Raw genomic sequence first — 23,907 nt, 5'->3', positions numbered from 1 at the left:
TATATGTAACTGTATACACTAGCCAACAGAAAAGATTTGTAGAAATATTTTATGAAATTTTATTCAGATAAAAGTTAAGATTAATAGTGTTTATTTCATTCCTTCTGGAATAGTGCTGTTTACCACAAACAGGTTGGAGTGAGGGACAAAAAATTTCTCTCCCAGTCTTTTAAGTTGAATAGCTTCAATGCTGTTACCTCTCAACCCACACTACTTTTATTTCCCCACATAATATATAAGGATAAATCTTCAAGTAAAATCTAATTCTCTACTGTTTATTTATTGGTATTAACTCCTGAGAGAACAGGTTTTTTTAAAGGTTGAATTCAGCAATAAGAGCAGCATAGTCCAAAACTTAAAAGAGACTAAAATTGATCAGTCTCTCCTGAGGTTCAGGATTACACAAACCTAAGATGCGTACACATAGGGCAGTGACAAATTAATAGATGTTTTATTTTCTTTCTCTTTCTAAAGCACAGCAGTTACTTGTAGATTGAGTCTTTAGGGTCAGTTACACGGTGAATGTTCTCCCTAATTGCTTTTCTTATGCCTTCTATGTGATTTTTGTATAAGTATATATTTTCAGGTGGTACATATATTTTCTGTAGTGTTGATTCTAATCTTTACAGTTTATTTAGAGTATTTTAAGTTTTATAGTGGTATTTATCGTGGACAGCTCCCTATTCAAATATTTCTCTTGCATCTTTGCTCTCTGGTGTTAAAAAATCCATTGCCTCCTTGATTTTTTAAATTTTTCCCATTCTTTTAGAATGTGGTTTTTATTGTTATTTGTTGCATCTTGTTCTTGCCTTTGTTTTCCCCAGAAAATTTTGCATAGGCTTTTAAACTGACATTGTAGCCAAAAAATAATGTGAATATATATTCTTTACTCTTTTCAGTTTTAATCTGAGCGCTCTTTTTTTTATCTATTAAAATATTAGCTAAAGAAGAAAATGATATATCAACTGTTCAGTCATTCAGCTGCCTAAAGGATTTGAGAGAGTTGGGAAGAAGTCTGTGGCCTACATCTGCTGTTTGGAAATTCTGTCTGTTCTACAAAGTTAGGATTTATCCCATCCCATGGGGATGGGCTTTTTGTTTCATTTTGTTCCCCCATTTGGGGGTATCTTCAAGTTCAGGGAAATATCCTTATAGTTTTAGGTTTTAGGTTTGTATAGCCATAAATAGAGTATTTTGCTCTGCCCAATCAAGATATAACTTGCTGATGCTGGTCAGCAAGTTTAATGAATGATCAAAAACTTCAAGTAAGACATTTTGTACTTTTCTGTGGCTTACCCAGCCCCTGCACATTAGGAAGTATCAGTAACAGAGCTACCTTAGCCCATATGGTCCCTTTGTACAAATTAGAAACAAATACTCATTTCTCAGTACACCCTACTGCCATTTGCTAGATGATCATAATCACTACAATCTCAGTCAGTGGTGCTCCTTAGAATCATACAATACACACCACTGTACATGGTAGCCCTAACCACTAAGGCAATTCAGAATTTTATCTTCCCTTTCATTATATCACATTGTTCTCTCTGGAGGAAGAAACTGGTTTTCAGTCTGGGTGTTGTCTTTCAGTTTGGTCCAAATTTTCAGTACCCAAAAAAGTCCTCTAGAACAAGTTTAAAATTTCAGCATGACTTTTTAGTTCTTTGGGGTTTTGTTGTTTTTTATTGTTTTTTGATGTTGTTTTTGCCAGGTTGTGGGAAGAGGGTATGTTTTAAAAACTTTCAGTTACTGCTCTCATAAATTTGTTGAGAGCTGGCACTTACTTGTCATCCTAGGAGACTGAGGAAGGAGGATGACAAGTTCAAAATCTAGCCTCAGCAGTTTAGCAAGGCCCTAATCAACTTGGTGAGACCTTGTCTCAAAAAATAAAAAGGGCTGGGGATGTGTTTTAGTGATTAAGTGCCCCTGGGTTCAGTCCCTGTTACCCACCCACCCACCCCCCCAAAAAAAATATATATATATGTATATATGATCTTTTGATTTAATTAAGAGATAACGCTCTTCAGGAAGGTACCTAATGTTGTTTATTTATTTACTTATTTTTGAGAAACCCAGCATAGAGAAAGGTTTTTCCAAGATTTTATTTCCAAGTGAGTTCTTATATATTCTTATATAAATTAAGAGTAAAAAACAAAAATCCAAAGGGCCAATGGGATAAATTAAAAACTTGGTTTATGCATCAAATCTTATAATACCTGGAGATTGTTGATACATTCTTCATAGCCCTGAAACAATCCTTGGTACTTAACAAGGATTTTAAACATAAGCAGCAACATTTATACTGAAATTTGTATCCTTAATATATTGCTTAAAATTGCAGTTTGCCTTATGATACTTTTTAGTCTTTGTTTTTTTTTTTAATATTTATTTTTTAGTATTTGGCGGACACAACATCTTTGTTTGTGGTGCTGAGGATCAAACCCGGGCCGCACGCATGCCAGGCTAGCGCGCTACCGCTTGAGCCACATCCCCAGCCCCCTTTTTAGTCTTTGTAAGCAACTGATTTAACTCTAGAAGATAAAAGATAACAACAATCATTTTTCTGAAATGAAATAGCCAAATCTGTGTCAGCACATTGAATATAGATGCTTTTCCTGTGGTGTCTCATTATGACTAGGATTAAACTAGTGGTAAGCTCTTTAAAAAGTGTGTGTTGATGTTATTGGAAAGATGAAAGCATTTGCATCCTGTGTTTTAGTTTTATTTGACATGTAATAGTGTTTATAACAACTCCAAACTATGCCTACTTGTATTTTTTTGAAAGACATTCTGTTTTCACTCACATCTCTAATCATTTTAAGTTTATATAAACATAACATTGGTACTCTTCTGTAACATGCATTCTTCAAAGTACTTTGGATGTCTAATAAATCTTACAGTAGTGCTGACTTACTGCATCAGTGGAGTCAGAGGTGTGCCGTGTCAATTTTAAGCAAGAAATTTTTTTCTTATGAAAGACTTACATTTAAAACTATATTTTACATTTTCCTACATTTTGAGCAGAATATTCTCTACATAATTGGTTTCTCAGTGACTGAAGATCATCACCATGAATATACCAAGGAACCATTAATGAGTTGTAACAAATTTGATTGATTCAGACCATTGATAGCATGTCTGCCTGTATTATTTTTCTCTTCTGCCTCACTATCAGGCTATTAGATCTCCCTTCTGCCCTTGGTGTATTTGATTCTAGTATTTATATATTTTCAGATACATTCAAAAATACCTTGTGCTCAATAAAAATCATCCCATGCTGATAATGAAGGTTACCATGGAATAGATATTGTATTTTCAGCAAAAATTGAAAATTTGCAGAAGTTTAAAATGGGATAAAAATGCCAGGAAAAAATCTTCATAAAATGTACCAACACACATTGCAAAGGGTTATGAAACAAATGGTGCTAATTAACTTGTAAGACATTTATTCAACATTTAAATTCAATTTGGTTTTAAAAGGAAAAAGATTACCAATCATGTTAACGTCCTAAGTAAAAAGTATGGAATTATACTTAATATAATAGATTATATAGTCTTATGCAGTTAAGAATTTTCACTGATTCTTCTTCAACTACAAATTTGTGACATCACTCTGGCTTATCCCTATTTTTCTTCTAAGAATGAGCAAGGTCTCTGTGTCACCATTCCCCTCAAACTTTTCAGATATACCCCCCACCTTCAAACTTACTAGAGAGAGTTTGAAGGAATCCTGAATAGTTGTTTAACTACCTGAATTTAAAATGATACAAAACAATCCTTGGAGTAACTTTTTGGTTTGTTTCTTTTAATCAATTTACAATTAGAGTTTACTTCTTTCTATCCCTGTATTACCCATCCATCCTAACTCAAGTCAAGGTATCTATCTTTTTTGTTTCCAGGTTGCTTCTGATTAGACTTGAAGCATAGCACTAGGACAAAGTTTTCTGCACCTGAAATGAATTATATCAGTCTTTTGGGAATTGAAATCCCCAATCATAGGAAGTCCTAAGGTATTCTCAGCAGTCTGTCAAAACAGAGGGGTTGGAGGACCAGATAAGGCCTCCTTCTCCCTGATACTTCATGTGGGAAGAGTAGTGAACAAGGCAACTTTAATCTGCATGAAGACCAATTACAAATTCCCAAAGAGTATTATAAATATGACCCAAGTATCAAATAAAGTTTAGAAAGCTTACCCTTGTGGAAAATGAAGGGCCTTAGAGGTGAAACAAGCGTCACTGCTACAGTTCTGCTGGCCTAATACATTCAGCATGAGATTATTAAATGTTTTTCTGGCAGAAAAAAAAAACTCCCTTACATTTGGAAATAAACATTTGATGAATGAATATGCAAATCAGGTTATGATCATATATAATCGGTTGCAATAAATACACAGAAAAGTTGTTCAGTATCTAGAGAGTAGAATGGTGTAGTCAGGACCAGTCTAATGCTGATGAGTTAACAAAACACTGTATGAAATAAAAATTCATGTGTAACTAACTCACAGAAAAGTATTCCATTTTGTGCAGTGCATTCAGTTACAAAAAAAGAAAAAAGAAAAAGTGATGCAGGAGGCCCAGAATTTCCTAGCCACCTTACTTTCTCCTACTCTTGTGTATACAGACAAATGAAGGACTTCATTTTCTTGCATGGCTTTTTCATATTCATGGTTTCAAAAACAGTTTTTTAATCAATTGAACTAAACCTTGAGATTCTGTATCTCAACCAATGAAGAAGCAAAAGGAAGAAATCATAATTACTCGTAAGTTTGTTTGTTTTGCTCAGCTAGCCTTTTAAAATCTTGAGGAGGACTTCTTGTGAAGTTCTGGTCTTAGGAATCAGTAATAGGACACTTGATAACATTTGTTTCTCCTTTTATAGAAACCAAAATTGTTTTTTTTTAAACCATATATAAGTTTTCTCTGCCTGCATCCTTTATTAGTGATTTTTTTTTATTGGTTGTTCACAACATTACAAAGCTCATGACATATCATATTTCATACATTAGATTGAAGTGGGTTATGAACTCCCAATTTTACCCCAAATGCAGATTGCAGAATCACGTCGGTTACACATCCACAATTTTACATAATGCCCAATTAGTAATTGTTGTATTCTGCTACTTTTCCTAGCCCCTAATATCCCCCTCCCCTCCCCTCCCATCTTCTCTCTCTACCCCATCTATTGTAATTCATTTCTCTCCTTGTTAATTTTCCCATTCCCCTCACAACCTCTTATATGTAATATTGTCTTTATTAGTGATTAACTGGTAGAGGCGAGGAAATATTTCACTATTTTGTGGCTTGGTTCAATGTACCATACAGGATTCCCAGTTTTCAAAATGTGTGAGTCTGACTCTCAGGACATGGAGGTCAATATCCTGGAATATTGCAGGAGATAATGAACCTCTAGATATAAAAGCCGTGCTTTCCAAAAAAACATGTTCTGACCAGAAGAGAATAAGCATTTATAATTTAATGTTTTAATATGCTGGGTTTTTAAACTAAATAACCAAGTTAATATAGATTGAGTAAGTGATGAACTGTGGTGTCAGATATCCTATTTCTGTATTTCTTACATATATTGTGGCAGTTGTATGGATTAACAAGAGAAAAGGTCAAAATCCCTGATGATCTTTTCAGTATTCTACAGTTCACTTCCATCCATTTTTGTCTTACACCCCAAAGACTATCTACATCATGAATGTGGCTACTCACACCTCAGAACTAACTTTAGTATAGTTTGCTCTACTATTGTTCTCTATCTTGGCAGACTTCTATTTATCCTTTGAAATCCTGTAATGATACTATTCTCATAGAATTTTTTAAAATATTTTTTAGTTGTAGTTGGACACAATACCTTTATTTTACTTATTTATGTGTTGCTGAGGATCGAACCCAGGACTTCGCACATGCTAGGTGAGCGCTCTAATGCTAAGCCATAACCCCAGCCCTCTCATAGAATTTTTTATATTTATATATACACACACAGACACACACACACATACATACATACATATATACACACATATACATTTTTTGTATATATCTTTTGTAGAACTTTTGTTAATGTTGTTAATGATCAACTTAATGTGCTGGCATTATGCAAGGGTTTGTGTGTATTATTTTATTGAAGACTTGTTTAAAAAAAAAACCATTCTGAGATAGATACTATTATTTTCTCCATTCTACAGATCACTTAACTGAAGGTAATAGGACTTGCCCAAGTGAGAGAGCTAGAATTTAAGCAGTTTTATTCCAGCTTACTCATTTTTCATGAGTCAACTAATGTAGAGAATCATTGATCCAAGGTTGCATACCTAGTAAATGACAGAAGTAAATTTTAATCCCAAGCAATTTGACCTCAGAGCTAGGGTTCTTAACAGTTTATTTGTTGTCCAACTCTCTTTTTGTAATTTCCACAAGAGCTGATACTTCCTGGTATCCATCTAATGATTCCCAGAACAATAGCACATGATAGATTCTTAAATGTTTGAGACTGAATCAATGAACTTCTCTGCCTAAGCTAGGCATTTGTATTTGTTTTAGATATATCTGATGTTTTGACATTTGATATGCCTTCTCATCTTCTCCAAACTACTTTCTAATTGTATTTACTTAAGACTACAAACAGTTTGGTTGTTGTTTTGTTTTGCCTAGCTTGATTTACCAAACCCAGCCTACCACAAATATGCCACTTTAAGAAAGAGAAGGCAGGGCTGGAATTATAGCTTAGTGGTAGAGCACTTGCCTAGCATGTGTGAGGTACTAGGTTCGATTCTCAGCACCACATATAAATAAAATAAAGGTACATTGACAACTAAAAAAAATATTTTAAAAAAGAAAAAGAAGGAAAGAAAAGGCAGAAATTGGAAAAAAAGGAAAGCAGTATCCCCCAAAACAATGATTAGTTTACAGAATATGAAAACAGCAGCAATAATGAAAAAAGTCACCTGAAACCTATGAGCAAAGGAAGGAAGGAAACAACAGAAAATAAAAAAAGGAGAGTGTGCACACATGTCATCAGGAAAAGCCTACAGATGAAAGAAACAGAGAAAGGAAAAGAAGAGGCTAAGACGAAGTTTACATTTTCCACCAAAGGCTGGTTGTAAACTATGCTTTTTAATTTTGCATTCATTACTGTGTGCCATAAATTCGCAGCATTTGGACATAGCCACTTGTTGTAAACTAGTTAACTCAAGCATAGAGTGGAACTCAACTGACTTCTGGTCCTTTGCCTAGAGCTACTGAGTAGATGATCTCTTCCCTTTTAACTCTTAAAATCCCATGTTAGTATCACTTACACTCCATTGTGTGCAAAGCACAGTATGGTGAAACCAAAATGTAATGTATGCTCTAAGGGTTTACAGTCTATTTGAAAAATTAGACAAAAATGACTTGGTTTTTATTACAGTACATTCCTAGAGATGATATAATACAGCATCTTTTTTCCTTTAAGGAATATATTAGGGTTATTGCATTCTTGACCATTAGATTCATCCAGTATATCTAATATTTGATAAAAAATGGTTATTAAAATAAAGTAAAGCAAGATAAGCCCTACAAAGGATTTTAAATATCATTGGCAAATTAATTTGCCAAATTCTATGAACCATAGGTATGTGATAAGCATAAATATATAAATACATATTGACTATTCTTATTGTCCTTTAATATAGACTTTTAAAATTCAAGTTCTGTGTGATAAAGATGACCCAAATAAAACTATGTTGGTTCATCAGCCTGGAATTAGAAAGATTTTGGTAATTTCAGAACAATGCTTTTTTCCTCTACATAAATTTTGTTGTGGTGGCAAAGAAACATATTCAGAACATCCTACTTACCCTAAATTTGAATGGGAGAAATAATGCATACCGTTTAGGAAATGGACAACACTTAGTCCAGGACCTAAATAATGGCTAATTCTGGTTCTACTCTTTGTTATTTATTCTCTAGAGTCTAGCTTAAATCCTACTATTTTCACGAAAACATCCTCAACTGTCAATACCCACACTGCTTTTTCTATTTTTCTAATTTATATCTTTCTTAGAAACACTAGGGTAAGAAGTGGATGAGACTGGGATTAATGTTATACTACCTGTTCTGTCATTTGGTTTGGTGTCATGTACTTGCTATGTTAATCTGGCAAGCTAGTTAACCTTAATAATCTTTATAAAATGAGGTTGATAAAAACAGTGTCTGCTCCTAGGGCCATTGTGAAGATTGAGAACATTTGTATACAGCTGTTAGCAATTTGTATTATGTATACTATATACTTAATAAACACTACCTATTACTGTGTGTAATTACCACTATACAGTTGCCTCCTTAATTCATATGTTTTGTCTCTGCATAGAGTGTTCTGGAATTTGTAAATAGTTAAGTACACATGTTTTACTACTGAGGATGGAGGTTAAAGAGGGAGAGGTAGTATGGTGACTTGAGGCATCTACTACATATTTCATAAGGGAAGTGGTATGATTAAAATCAACTATGGTAATAACCTCTGAGGGATTATTTTGTATTCAGTAATAAGAGTGTGAGGAACAGTGGAGAGGATTAGGAGAAGGTGAGGTATTATTGGTGCTGGCAATGGAAGTCAGAAGGTTTTAAGGTAGTAGAAAAGGTTTGTTTATACCAGGGAGCAGGAGGAATTAAAAGCTGTTGTATTAAATGGAATTGAGAGAGTGCTGGTAGAAAGGTTGAAGTTAAGGTTTTATACCACACCATCTACTAATGGTATAGTAGATGCAGACTACAAATTCATGGTCTTCAATTCTGACAGGATTCGTCTTAGAAATTAACCAGTGAAAGGGAGCTTTAATTTCACCTTCTCCACCTTCTCTTGTTCACTAGAGAAGAAATTGAAAAGGATGACATACTACCCAATCATCTAAATCAATAAAATGACACTTTGCTGAACAGTTTATTCTTTTCATGACTCCTCAAGAATATAATCCTACGTGAGTTACAAATACCTACATATAGGCATATAGGAAATAACAGGAGATAGAGGAATTTTTAGGGCCTAAACCTTCTAGAAGGAAATAAAAGGATTTCTTTCAGAATAGTTTTTATATGTGACATCTATATACACATATATGTAGATAGATACATCTATATATATACATACATATAATTGAGTAGTATTGAGTTATAAAGAAGAATGAAATCTTGCCATTTGTAGCAAAATGGATAGAACTAGAGAACATTATGTTAAATTAAGTAAGTCAGACACAGAAAGACAAGGACTTTGTGTTCTCTCTCATATGGAAACCAAAAAGAGTTGTCTTAAAGATAAAATAGTGATTACTGGAGATGTGCTGGCAGGGGAGAGGCTGGATGCAATCAGTGTACTCTGAATTCATATATGAAATGCAAATTTGTTAAATAAAATGGTATATCTATGAGTATGTACAGTTAACATGTATTAATTTTAAAATGTTTTAATACAGTGTCATAAAGCTTTCCCCTGTTTTCTTCTTCAGTTCTATACTTTTAACTTTTATGGTAACTTCTTTGATCTACTTTATGTTGATTTTTGAAAAGAAAGAAAACAATTTTCATGTCTTGGTTTAAGAGAATGAGAGGGGGCTGGGGTTGTGGCTCAGTGGTAAAGCACTTGCCCATGTGTAAGGCACTGCATTCAATCTTCAGCACTACATTAAATTAATTAATTAATGTTAGGTTTTTTTAAAAAATGAAAGATGAGAGATTTGTGTGTTTACTTCTTGGTGGGGGTGAATATTAAGACCAGGAAAGAGTAAGATTAGTACAAGGTAGTGGACCGCATGAAAACCAAACAACAACAAAAAAAACAGAGTCAGTGATTCATCTTGTTATGAGACCACTAGAAGAGGGGTCTCAAATGAGTAGTTGATCCCTTTAGTTGGTTGAGGTTTGGAAAGAAGAATTTATTTATACAAAAAGAATTCCGTTCTTTTTTTTATTTTAAAGTCTTGAACTTCAGCATTAGAAAGTATATAAGAGCCAACCTTTAAGAATTTGAGAATGCTTTTTCTGCATAGATTTTCGATTTTGTTAATCTCTTAATAGACTGTATATTAACATTAGTATAATAAATATAAACAGTCTCTAAGCTAATAATGTTCATATAATAATGCCCATGTTCATCCTCTTTAATTATCTAGGACTTTGCACATTCTATGTCCTTTACTGAAAACACTCTAACCCACTCTTTCTTTACTATCTTAGCTATATACGTTCTGTAAATTCACTGCTAAGGCACTAAGTACTTTCTCATAGGAATTAATTTTTGTCTTATTTACCATTGTTATTCTGCAGATGCTTAATAACGGTTTATTAAAATACAATCTTCTGTTTCTTTGTGCAGATATCAATTTTTACTATGTACATATCTGCCTCATGTGTAAAATATTCAGAAAATATTAATAGAATTCAGTTTTCCAATTGTTGGGATGAGTATCGACTCTTATAATTAAGACGTGCCTCTTTAGTTGTTTTCTAGTGATTTTTTCCCCCCCAAGGGACACAGGGAATTGATCAGGGGCACTTAACCACTGAGCCACATCCCCTAGACGTTTTATAATAAATTTAAGGGGAAAAAGAAACAAAGGCTAAAGATTTTGAGTTTGGGTACAGATCTTTGCAATATTATCAAATAACCTGTATTTGTCCTGTATCCTGGTAGAGAATATGTATTCACAGAATGCAAAAAGGTATTTAAAAATGACTACCAACCTATTGTCTGATTCAGAAGAGAATTAATATTAATTAAAAGACTTAGATCAGCCCAAAAGGAGCTGTTGATGGCTTTGAATTTGAAGAGCTTTACGCAACTGAAATTCATCTTTTTCTCAATTTTATTTAATTAGCAATCACTAAACATTGCATGTGTCAGGATAGATCATAGGATTAATACTAAGTGTGAGAAGTAGGTCCAGGAAGAATGTGTGGTCCAATTAAGAGCATACATTGCCTTAGGAAAGCAACCCATGATGAAAGTCTGCTTTTGGATTTCACAGACATTTCATAATACATTCTTGTGTCAGGATTCCTGCACTGACATCGGTATCCATGTTAACTGCTGTATCATCTTCCTCCAGTCTGCCTAGCCACAGTGCCCAGTCATGTTTGGGAGGATAGTGTGGTGGCTGAAGAGATTGAAACCCCTTTGAGTCAAACAGACCTGATATTTTAGCATGGCTCTGCTATATCTACTGTATCAGTTTCCATGTCTACTATATATCTATTATCAGAGTTATTATGAAGATTAACTAATAATCTGTATAAAATGCTAAATTAGTAAAAGTGCCTAGCACTTAATAAGTGCTCAATGAAAGGTTAGCAAGAAAGATTTCATTATTGTTCTTTTCAGCAGTTGGTCAAGATCTATGTCCTATTGCCTCAGATAGACTCTAACACTAACAATATTTATACATCTTTGTTCTTCTAGCATTTTCTGTGTATGGTTTCTCCCTTGTATTTCTGAAAGCAGAGTTGTTTATTACAAATGATATCGTTTTTCCTTATGAAAACACAACTTTACATGATCTGTTGCCTTACTATTTCTCTGAACTTACCTTTTGCCACTCCCTTTTTTCCTCTAGTAACATTGGTCCCCCTGCTGTTTCTTGAGCACACCAAGTATATGCCTACCTCGTGGACTTTTGCTTAGAATGTTCTCCCTCAAGAGAGACCCATGAAACTCATGATTCATGAATCCCACATCATTTAGCCTCTTTAAATGTCCATCACTTCAGAAAGAGCTTCTATCTAAAGAATTACCTTTACACCTACTTTTCCTCTTTGTTTCTTCATATCACTTTTCACCATCTTAACATTATTTTTTGCATTTATTCCCTGTCATTCTCCCTTTCTGTAATGTAACTTCGCTTAAATTAGTCTGTTCACTGCTCTATCTCCAGTGCCTAAAACAGTACAAAATAGGCACTTATTATTTGTTAAATGAATGATTTAAAGGTTTGGGGGTTGTCAAACCTACACATGAAAATTACTCTGTAAAGATTATTCTAGAAGTAACTTAATTACTTCTTTTTACTAAAATAAAAATCTTAAAAGTTTTTTTTTTTTTCCTTTAGAAAAATGTTGACTGTGGAGCAATAGAAAAACTGTCTCTTCGTAAACAGCGGTTCATGCAGTTTTCTTCACTAGAACATGAAGGAGAATATTATATGACACCACGAGACTTCCTCTTTTCTGTAATGTTTGAGCAAATGGAACGTGAGTTTTTGCTTTTTGTTTTTACATTTAAAAAATAAACCGCAGAGCTAGAAAACCTACTTTTCAGAGTTGGCAACAGCTTTTCTTTATTTTAATTGTCATTCTTTGTACCATGCATTTACTTATTATGGATTTTTCAAGTGCAAATGTTTATATTTATCTATCTTAGAAATGTTGTTTTGTCTATGGGTTTTTCTATGGAGGAAAAAACACATAAGTTTTTAAAAGCCTCTAAATTTATTCTTAATAATTAACATCCATTAATTATTTGGTGGTATTTATGTTTTTAATTGGCAAAAACAAATAAAAATAGATTAGAGATGTTAGGAGAACCACTTAATGGAGTCATTAGTCATGATATGGGTAGAAAATCTTGAAGAAATATAATGGGAATTAAAATTCAAAACCTATAATTATATAATTTTATTTCATAAACAACAAACTCAGTTATTCCAAGTGGTATCAAATTCTTAATTCTGTATCTAAACTAGTCCCTTTCACTTTGTAGAGAACAGATTTGTGCACATATGTTGCAGAAGTAGTCTATGGAAAACTTTCAAGGTGCTCTGTAGTACTCCCTATAAATAGGTATCTATGCAACAACTGAAATGGGTGAGGGCAAGATGAGCAGTCAGAGAAGTATAGATCAAATTGGAAAAGATAAAGAGGACTTAGAAAGACATAATAAATACTTTGGGATGATTTGAAAAAACATCATAATATATGCTAGGGGCAATAAGTTTACCAATCACAAAACTAAAGGATTACTTTTGGCAGTAATGAGAGATGAAAATGAAAAACAAATAAGGGCCAAAGATTTCAGTGATCCTCTCTGATCCTCAGAGCAATGTGTATTTGGCAGGGATTTGTGGGCTTCATCTTGAATCAGTGAGGGAACAATGAAAGTTTGTGAGTAGGAAAATAAGTTGGTAAACATGTGTTTAGGTTATTTTACTCTGGCTTATTTGGAGGGAAGGTTAGCAGTATATATCAAAAACTTAAAAAAAAAATATTGACCTAAATATTGACTACATCAGTGCAGTAAGTTCACTAAGTAAATAATGAGATGCGAAAAGAGTTCTTTTAAAAAGTAGTTTAATCTTTGGGCGCAATGGTACACACCTGTAATTCTAGCAGCTCTAGAGGCTGAGGCAGGAGGATCATGAGTTCAAGACCAGCCTTAGCAATTTAGTGAGACCCTAAGCAACTTAGTGAAATCCTATCTCTAAATAAAATATGTAAAACGGGTTGGGGATGTGGTTCAGTGGTTAGGTGTCCTTGGATTCAATCCCTAGTACCCAAAAAAAAAGTAGTTTAATCTCCCTAACACTTGATAAACTCAGACATTTGTGTTTCCCGCCCAGCAAAAAAAAATTATTAAAAGGCTTAAAGATAGAAAATCAACAATTCCTCAGATTTGTCAGAAAATTGAGGGCACATTGATGTAAATAGTACAGACAAGCAGATATAGAGAATCAGAGTTTGCCCAGAGCAGAAACCACCCAGAACCCACCATTGCAACAATGTCAGGCAAGAATATTAAAGGGTAATTGACTACTACCTGAGTGTGGACCAGCTTGACTGATAAAAAGCTCCTAAAGACCTAGCTGTAAAGATACCCATATTCTTTTGAGTTTTACTTTGAGAGCCCTAACAGGTTCTCAGAAGAAAAATCCAAGGGAAAAAAACCTCTCTTCCTTCTTTCAGGGGATGGGGAAAATGGCCATTTTTTAATATCCTCCCAAAGCATCTCATTCTCCTTAACAAAAGCCTCCATAGACTGTCTACTACTACACAGCCCCGCTGACTGAGAACATAAAAATTCCCAATTCCAGCCCCTTCTAGCCTTCTTGTCTTAAAACAACAACAACTAAAAAGGATTTTTTTACAGGCATTGCCCAAGGCACAGTTTTAGTTACTAAAACACTGAGAGCTGGTCATCTAGGCTATATAACATATCCATACACTTTACCACCACATCAGTGGAGCCCTCTATGTAAATACAGCAAATAGTAAAAATAATCTAATCCTAGCCAGATAAACAAAAAAGTCTTTCTACCTCAGTAATTTTTACCCAATGCACCATGTCTGACCCAATGAAAAAGTCACAAACCTTGCTGAAAGAAAAAAGTACACAAAGGACAAGGCAAACATCAGTGCCAGATGAAAATGCAACTGACATTTTGGAATTATCAGACCAGGAATCTAAAATAACCGTGATTAATATATTAAGGGCTCTAATGAAAAAAGTGCACAGTGTTCAAAAACAGATCTTGAATGTTCCCCCAAAGGCACGTGTGTTTCAGGCACTGTTAGAAGGTGGTAGAACCTTTAGGAGGTAGGGTCTAGTGGAAGGAAGTTAGGCTATTGGGGACATGCCCTTGAAGAGGATATTGGGACCCTGGCCCCTCTTCTTTATCTCTTCACTTTCTGTCACCATTAAGCAGCTTTGGAAGCACCATTATGTACTTCCAGCCGTGATGTTCTGCCTTACTACAAACCTGAAAGAAATGAGACTAAATTGATCATGGGTTGAAACCTCCAAACCGTGAGCCAAAATAAACCTTTCCCTTTATAAGTTTATTGTGTCAGGTTATTTCAGCACAGTAATGGAAAAATGACCAACACTGTAAGGTAAGCAGAGAGGAATAAACAGAACAAATCAGAAAGAAGTGTTGGAATCAAAAACTATAACAGGAATGAAGGATGTCTTTGGCTCATCAGTATAATCAATGGATGAGGAATGAATCTGTGAGCTTGAAGATATGTCAATTGAAGCTTCCCAAATTGAAAAGCAAAGAGGAAAAACAGAAATTTCAAGAACTATGGATGATTACAAAAGGTACAACATAATGGGAATACCAGAAGAAAGAGGAAAAAGAATAGAAGGCATATGGAAATAATAATAATCAACAAACAGTAAACCACAGAGTCAAAAAGCTTACCAAACTCCAAGCAGAATTAATATCAAAAAATACCTGGACATATTAAACTGCAGAAAGTTAAAGGAAAATAAAATGTATTGAAAGAAGTCAGCAGGGAATAAAACACTTTACCTAGAGAGAAATAAGGTTAAGAATTATATCCTTCAGGACTGTAAATTGGTGCAGCCAATATGGAAAGCAGTATGGAGATTTCTTGGAAAATTGGGAATGGAACCACCATTTGACCCAGCTGTCCCTCTCCTCTGTCTATACCCAAAGGACTTACAGGGACATAGCCACATCAATGTTTATAGCAACACAATTCACAATAACTAAACTATGGAACCAACCTAGATGCCCTTCAATAGATGAATGGATTAAAAATGTGGCATATATACACAATGGAATATTACTCAGCAATAAAAGATAATAAAATCATGGCATTTGCAGGTAAATGGATGAAGTTAGAGAAGATAATGCTAAATGAAGCTAGCCAATCCCAAAAAAACAAATGCTGAATCTTTTCTCTGATATAAGGGGGCTGATTCATAGTGGGATAGGGAGCAGGAACATGGCAGGAATAGAGAACTCTAGATAGGGCAGAAGGGTGGGAGGGGAAGGGGCATGGTATTATTAATCATGGTGGAATGTAATGATCATTATTATACAAAGTACAGGTATAAAGACATGAATTGGTGTGAATATATTGTGTATACAACCAGAGATATGAAAAATTGTGTTCTGTATATGAAATAAGAATTGTAGTGCATTCCGCTGTGATATATAAATAATAAATAAATAAAAGAATTATATTCTGCTTCTTTTCATAAATCACGTAAGCAAGAAGAGGGTGAATCAAATATTTTAAGCATGGAAAGAAAAATCCACCAACCTAGATTCTATGTTTTGTGAAATTATCCTTCAGAAGTGAAGACAAAATAAAGGCTTTCTCAGACAAACAGCAGTTGAGGGAATTTAATATCAATAGGATTTGCTTTATAAGAAATTTTCAGGTTCTCCAGAGAAAAGGAAAATAACATAGGCTAGGAATTTAGATCCACATGAAGAAAGGAAGAGAATTAGATGAAGTCAAATCATTTATTTATTTATTTTTCTGTCCTGAAGAGAACTAACATAGCAGTTCATTCAAAATAATAATAGGGAATACCCTATTAAAAGGTACTCATACGTGGGGCTGGGGTTGTGGCTCAGTGGCAGAGTGCTTGTCTAGCATGTGTGATGCACTGGGGTTGATTCTCAGCACCACATGCAAATAAATGAATAAAATAAAGGTCCATCAATATTTAAAAAAAAAGATACTTATACAATTCATGAAGTGACATAGTATTATTGTATTATTTCAAAGTGTTCTTTAGTTGTAAATGTATATTGCAACCACTAAAAAATTTTGTTAAAGATATAGAATTGTCATGCTAAGAGGAGAAAAAAAATCAAATTATGTTAAATGCTCAGTTAAAACCAGAGAAGGCAGCTAGGCATGGTGGCACGTGCCTATAATCCCAGCAACTTGGGAAGCTGAAGCAGAAGGCTTGCAAGCTTGAGACCAACCTCAGCAACTTAGCAAGGCCCTAAGAAACTTAGTGAGATCTTGTTTCAAAATAAAAATTAAAAGGGCTGCGTATGTAGCTCAGTGGTTAAGCACCTCTGGGTTCAACCCAATATTAAAAAAAAAAAAAAAAAACAGAAGTCAGAAAGTGAGGGAAGACAAAAAGAAAAACAAAAAAGGGCAATAAATAGAAAACATTACAGATGTGTTGGATTAAAAGTGAAGGGATAAAGAAAGATATACAATACTAACAATAATCGAAAGAACACTGGAGGGCTGGGGGTTGTGGCTCGGTGGTAGAAAGAGCACTTGCCTCACATGTGTGAGGCATTGGGTTCGATCCTCAGTACTGCATAAAAATAAATATATTGTGTCCACCTACAACTAAAAATATTTTTTAAAAAAGAAAGAAAAGAAGAAGAACAACAACAACAACACTGGGCTGGGTGTAGAGGTGTACACTTATAATCCCAGTGGCTCATGAGGCTGAGGCAGGAGGATTGCAAGTTCAGTACCAGCCTTGGCAATTTAGCAAGGCTCTAAGCAACTTAGTGAGGCCCTGTCTCAAAATAAAAACTTACTAAAAAGGGCTGGGAATGTGACTCAGTGGTAAAGTACCCCTTGGTTCAGTCCCCAGTACAGGAAGGAAGGAAAGCTGGTGTAGCCAGGGGTGGGTAGTGGCATATACCTGTAATCCCAGCAGCAGGAAGGCTAAGGCAGGAGGATTACAAATTCAAGGCCCACTTGGGCTACTTAATAAAACCCTGTCTCAAAAAAAAAAAACCAGAGAAGGCAGAAAGTAAGGGAAGACAAAAAGAAAACCAAAAAAGGGTAATAAATAGAAAACATTACAGATGTGTAATTAATCTTGACTATGTTAATAATCATTTTATATATGAATGATCTAAATTTATCAATTAGAAAATGTAGGAATGTAACTTAGTGGTATAGTGTCCCTGGCTTTCATCTCTAGTACCAGGATAGGAGAATGGAAGGATGGAAGGAAGGAGCCAGCCAAAGTAGCTATAATTATTTTAAGACAAAACAGATTTTCTGAGCTAGGAAAATTATCAGCAATAAAAAGGGGCATTGCAAAATGATTTTAAAAGGGATGGTTGTCTAAAAATACATAACAATCCATAGTATGTGCACACCTAACAGTAAGTAGAGCATCGAAATATATTAGGTAAAAACTGATAGAACTCTAAAGAGAGATAAACATATCCTTAGAAACTACAAGGGCTCGCTCTCTCGCGCGCGCGCGCGCTCTCTCTCTCTCTCTCTCTCTCTCTCTCTCTCTCTCTCTCTCTCTCTCTCTGTAATAGGCAAATCAAGCAGAAAACCAAGGATATATCTGAACAAAACATTACCTCCAATCAACTGGATCTAATCCAAATATAGTAGAATATATATTCTCTAACCTGGAACCGTTTACCAGGATAGACCATAAATGGGAACTTTTGCAAGAATGGGAATCATGTGTAAGGACCAACATCCTCAACAAGACCCCTAAAGCTCAAGAAATAAATCAAGAATCAATAAGTGGGATGCCATCAAATTAAAAAGCTTCTGTACAGCAAAGGAAAAGATTAAGAGTGTGAAGAGAGAGCCTACAAAATGGGAGAAAATCTTTGCCAGCTGCTTCTCTGATAAGGGATTAATATCAAAAAGCTTAACACACACACACACAACAACAACAACAACAACTCAATTAATAAATGGGCAAAGAACTAAACATTTTTCAAAAGAAATACAGATAAGCAATAAATATATGAAAAAATGTTCAACATCTCTAGCAATCAGGGAAGTACAGATCAGAACCACACCAAGATTTTATCTTATTTCAGTCAGAATGTCTGTTATCAAGAAGACAAATAATAATAATGCTGGCGAGGATGGGGGGGGAGTATATGCATACATTGTTTATGAGACTGAAAATTAGTACAACCACTCTGGAAAGCAATATGGAAATTCCTCAGTAAACTAGGAATGAAAGCACTTTATGACCCAGCTATCCCACTCCTTGGTATTTATGCAAAAGAACTAAAATTAGTATACTATAGTATACTACTATAGCCTTTTCAATGTTTTTAGTAGCATGATTTACAATAGCTATTATGGAATCAGCCCAGATGCTCATCAATAAATGAATGGATCAAGAAAATGTGGTATCTATACACAGTGGAGTTTGACTAAGCCATTAAGAATAACAAAATTATGGAGTTTGCTGATAAATGGAAGGAAATGAAGCATATCATGCTAAGTGAAGTTAAGCCAGACTCAGAAAATCGAGGGTTGGATGTTTTCTCTCATGTGAAGCTAGAACAAAGTAAGGGAAATAAAGTGAGAGTAGCAGGTATCGGATATCATAAAGAGAAGATCAGTGAAGTAGAAGATCAAGAGGGAGGGCAGAAGGATGGGAAAGGGGAGAAAATATGGAATTATTTAAACAAAATCATGTTATATGCATATAGAAATATATCACAAGGAATTTTACCTTTATGTATATTGAGAAAGTATCAATCCATTAAATAAACAAGAAAAGGAATGGTCTATAGAATAGAAGAAGAGTAAGGGAAGGGAGGAGAGGAGGGAAAGAGAGGGGAAGAATAAGAATTGTAATCAAATTCCATGCAGGTATAATTTTGTCAAAATGAACCCAACTACTGTGTATAACTATATAACTATATACTATAATAATAATATAATTCTAATATAATAAAATTATACAACATATGGCCTTAGACCATAATAGAATTAAACTAGAAATCAGTAACAGCTGAAAATCTTAAAATATTTGGAGATTAAACAACACACTTCTGAATAACACAAGTCAAAAAAGAAATTATAAGGGAAATTTAAAGATATTTTAATTAAATGAAAAATGAAGATAATATCTTATCAAAATTTGCATGATGGAATGAATGCAGAACTTAGAGGGAAATTAAATATATAAATGAGAAAAAAACACATTTCTATAAACATGAATGAGCCTAGAAACCCTAGTTTTTAAGCTCTTAACTGTAGACTAATTGCAGTTTCTTTGATAATGCAAGTAGGGTGGGTGAATATGTGTGTTTGTGTTTTTTGACAAGCTGATTTGAACATTTATATGGAAAAACAAGGGCCTGAACCAGCTAAGACACTCTGAAATGGGAAGGAAACAAAATAGGGAAGTTACCCTCCCAGCCTTATTATAAAGATAATTAATATCATGTGACATTGGCACAGGGGTAGACAAATTTACCAACAGAACAAATTAGCCAGAACAGAAAAGCATAAATATAACTTATATGACAGTGATGGCAAGTGTAAATCTAAATCACTGGAGAAAGGAAAAACTGGTCAATAAGAGTTATGCCTTCTTAAAGGCATAAAAACACTAACATAGAAGATTGATAAAATTCAACTATATTGAAATTAGAACTTCTGTTTATCACAGGTTGCCATATAGAAATTGAAAAGACAAGCCAAAAACTGGCAGAATTTATCATAACACATATAATTGTCAGGACAACATTTATATATAGAATTAAAATTTTTAAAAGACAGGCAAATGAAGGATTTAAAGACATGATGTCTTAAGATATGCTGAATGTTATATTAATTATTTCAAGCTGAAATCACTTGAAGAACTAACTACAGGAAGGGCTGTTGGCCTGTTTTTTCCTACATGCAGCAAGCCATAAAAGAGTCTTAGAAGAGGTGTTCTTCACAAACCAAGCCCAGAAAATAGCCTTGATCACCAGACTGGTAATTGAGGTGATTCATTGTAGCCCCTATTAACAGACTCCTTGAATTTCCAGACACCTTTATTTCCACTAACTTCTATATCAAATCCCCCCCCGCCCCCAATATATCTCTTAATGACCTTGGTCCAAAGATCCATTTGTCCTGTCATTTTTTCACAGATTCATTATTCTTTTTTTATTTAATTGATTTTATTTTTTAAGTACATGACAGCAGAATACATAACAATTCTTATTACACATATAGAGCATGATTTTTCATATCTTTGTATATAAAGTATGTTCACACCAATTCATGTATTTATACATGTATTTTTTTATTACAAGTAGGTTGACACCCCATTCATATCTTCATACATGTACTTTGGATAATGATGTCCATCACATTCCACCATTCTTGCTAATTCTCTGCCTCTTCCCTTTCCCTCCCACCCCTCTTCCTTATCTAGAATTCATCTAATCCTCCCATGCTCCCCCACCCTACCCTACTATGAGTGAAAATATATCAGAGAAAACATTCAGCATTTGTTTTTGGGGGATTGGCTGACTTCGATTAGCATTATCTTCTCCAACGCCATCCATTTACCTGCAAATGCCATGATTTTGTTCTTTTTCAATGCTGAGTAAAATTCCATTGTGTATATATGCCACATTTTTTTATCCATTCATCCACTGAAGGGCATCTAGATTGGCTCCACAGTTTAGCTGTTGTGAATTGTTCTCTATAAACTTTGATGTGGCTGTGTCCCTGTAGTACTGCTGTTTTTAAGTCCTCTGAGTATAGTCCCAGGAGAGGGATAGCTGGGTCAAATGGTGGTACCATTCCCAGATTTCCAAGGAATCTCCATACTGCTTTCCATACTGGCTGCACCAATTTGCAGTCCCACCAGCAATGTATGAGTGTGCCTTTTCCCCCACATCCTCATCAACACTTATTTTTGTTTGTCTTCATAATAGTTGCCATCTGACTGGAGTGAGATGATATCTTAGAGTAGTTTTGATTTGCCTTTCTCTGATTGCTAGAGATGATGAGCATTTTTTTTCATTTATTTGTTGATTGATTGTATATCCTCTTCTGAGAAGTGTCTATTCAGGTCCTTGGCCCATTTGTTGATGGGGTTATTTGTTTTTTCGGTTCTTAGCTTTTTGAGTTCTTTATATCCCCCCCCCACCAAATACATCTCTTAATGACCTTGGTCCAAAGATCCATTTGTCCTGTCATTCTTTCATAGAGTCATTCTTCTTCTTTTTTTTTAATTTCTGTTTTTGTTTTTGGTTTTTTTGTTTGTTTGTTTGTTTGTTTTTGGTGGTGGTGTTAGGGATTGAACCCAGGGCCTTGTGCATGTGAAGCAGACACTACCAGCTGGGGACTGGATATCCCCAGTCCCTACAGATTCATTATTCTTTGTCTATAAACTATAAAACTACTTTGCTTTGGTCACTTCTTCAGATATCACTCTGTGAGGATCTCCATTCAGTACATGTAATTTTAGTAAAACTTGATGCTTTGTCTTAATCAACTCTTCTATTATTAATTCAATTCCTAGATCCAGACAAAGAGCCCATATAAGGGCTGGGGACTATAGCTCAGTGGCAGAGTGCTTGCCTAGCATATACAAAGCCCTAAGTCCAACCCCAGAACAATAACAACAGAAAAAAGTCTACATAAGAACCAAGTAGGGAGATAAAGAGAATCTCTTCTCTACACAACCTAATTTAAAAAAAAAAAAAAAAATTTTTTGACAGAAGAGATAAAATAGGCATGCACAGAAAAGGCAACATAAGAACAGTGAACATAAACATGTTTACCTTTATTAGTGACTACAAAAAGGTAGAATTTTACACCTGTTAGAATGGCAACAATTAAGTCTACTAACAAAGGCTGATGATGATGTAAATTATTGTTGATGACATCATCAAGGACTTCTATACACTGTTATTTGGAAATATAAATTGAAGCTACTTTGTTAAGTTAAACATTACCACAATTTTTTACCTATATTCCCATTCCCAGGTCTCTATACCCAAAAGGAACACTTGCCCCTTGTGTAGGAGTACATATGTATAAGAATGCTCATAGCAGCAGTGTTGTATTATTTTATTAGCAAAAAAAAAAAAAAAGGAAATTGTTCAAATGTCATTAGTAAAAGAGTGAATAAATAAACTTTGGTATATTCATACCATGGAATTTTACTTAGTAAAAGGGAATAAATGGAGGAGAATGATTTTCCATCATGGCAGCATGAGACGCTCTATGGATCTGCTGCCCACTGAAACTGGTGAAAAAAAACTTAATAATATTATTTAAAGTCTCTGGAAATGATTCTAAGGTTATACAGCAAATTATAAATGTCTTTTCAAAAAAATCTAAAATTGGGTAATAAAAGGGAGAATCTGGGATATTTGAACTAAGTCTGACCCTTCTCAACCCCATCCCAGCTCAGTGAGGTGGAAACTCATTCCAAACTGCAGCAGCCAAAAACACAGGGTTTCCTCTCCACCAAGCCCCAGTCAGTGGGCTTTTCTCCGGGGAGGAACAGAGCTTCAGAATTTTTGTATCCTCCCCTAAACTACTTGTTGCAGCAGCGAAGTTTTGCAGAATGCAGCTGAGAAGAGAAAGTTCCCTTCTTTCACCAGTCCTCACTTGTGGAATGGAGGTCCTGCCTTGACTCTGTGCCACTGAGAATACTGGGGACCTAACTGCTCTTGTCTCAACTCATAAGGCAGTGTTTTCACACTAAGTAAGGCAAGTCAAGAAGACCTGAGATTAATGCCAGCCACGTCATAGAATGGGGTCATCACTCAAAAAGAAGTGCACTGTTATCCACACTTCCAGCTCCAGACCCCTGGCTTCAGAGATTTTGCATGGGAGAAACAAATAACTTTGCATGGGTAAAACAAATAACTCCTCTCTCTTCCCAAAGAAACTGACTTCATTTTCAACAGAAAATGGAGAAATTCAAGCCTAAATCTACTTTCAAAAACAGGCATACATTGTGGTGGAAGGTAATTGGGAGGACATTGATAGATTGAGTAGGATAATAGGCTAAATTGTAGACAGGCCACTTTACAGAAGGAGGGAGACAGCTGTAAGGAACCAGTCTTCGATCAGAACAAATAAGAAACACCAACCATGGGAATTATTCCTTCAGAGGAACCCATGTTTGATTTGATTATCTTTAGGGCATTTTATGTCCCAAGACATTAATGAAAACAGTGGGATAATCAGACACTTAGTGGAATTCAACATCTTGGACAGAAAAGGAGACCCAGAAAGCTTCCGAAACTGTCATTCCATGGTGACTGTAGATATACCCAAAACTATGCCATCTTGAAGAGCATCCTCAGAGATTTTAACACTTCCAGTGAGTAGGATCAAGGATAGTTGTCACTAAAATAAACAAACAAACAAGCAAATAACATGAACAAACCCCAGGGGGCAGGAA

General features: G+C 34.8%; 1 protein-coding gene across 3 annotated transcripts in view; it reads left to right on the top strand.

Moving 5' to 3' along the window:
• The window catches only part of Micu2 (mitochondrial calcium uptake 2), a 109,520-nt gene that overhangs the window by 27,666 nt on the left and 57,947 nt on the right, over positions 1-23,907 (top strand). For all 3 annotated transcript variants that reach the window (XM_026394916.2, XM_026394915.2, XM_026394917.2), the window contains exon 2: positions 12,080-12,221. In XM_026394916.2, the coding sequence (XP_026250701.1) occupies positions 12,080-12,221 (142 nt within the window). The remainder of the gene's footprint in view (positions 1-12,079; positions 12,222-23,907) is intronic.

Source organism: Urocitellus parryii, chromosome 2 (assembly GCF_045843805.1).
Source record: "Urocitellus parryii isolate mUroPar1 chromosome 2, mUroPar1.hap1, whole genome shotgun sequence".
Taxonomy (NCBI): domain Eukaryota; kingdom Metazoa; phylum Chordata; class Mammalia; order Rodentia; family Sciuridae; genus Urocitellus; species Urocitellus parryii.
The sequence above is the reverse complement of the archived record's forward strand: the minus strand, read 5'-3'. Positions and strand labels throughout refer to the sequence as shown.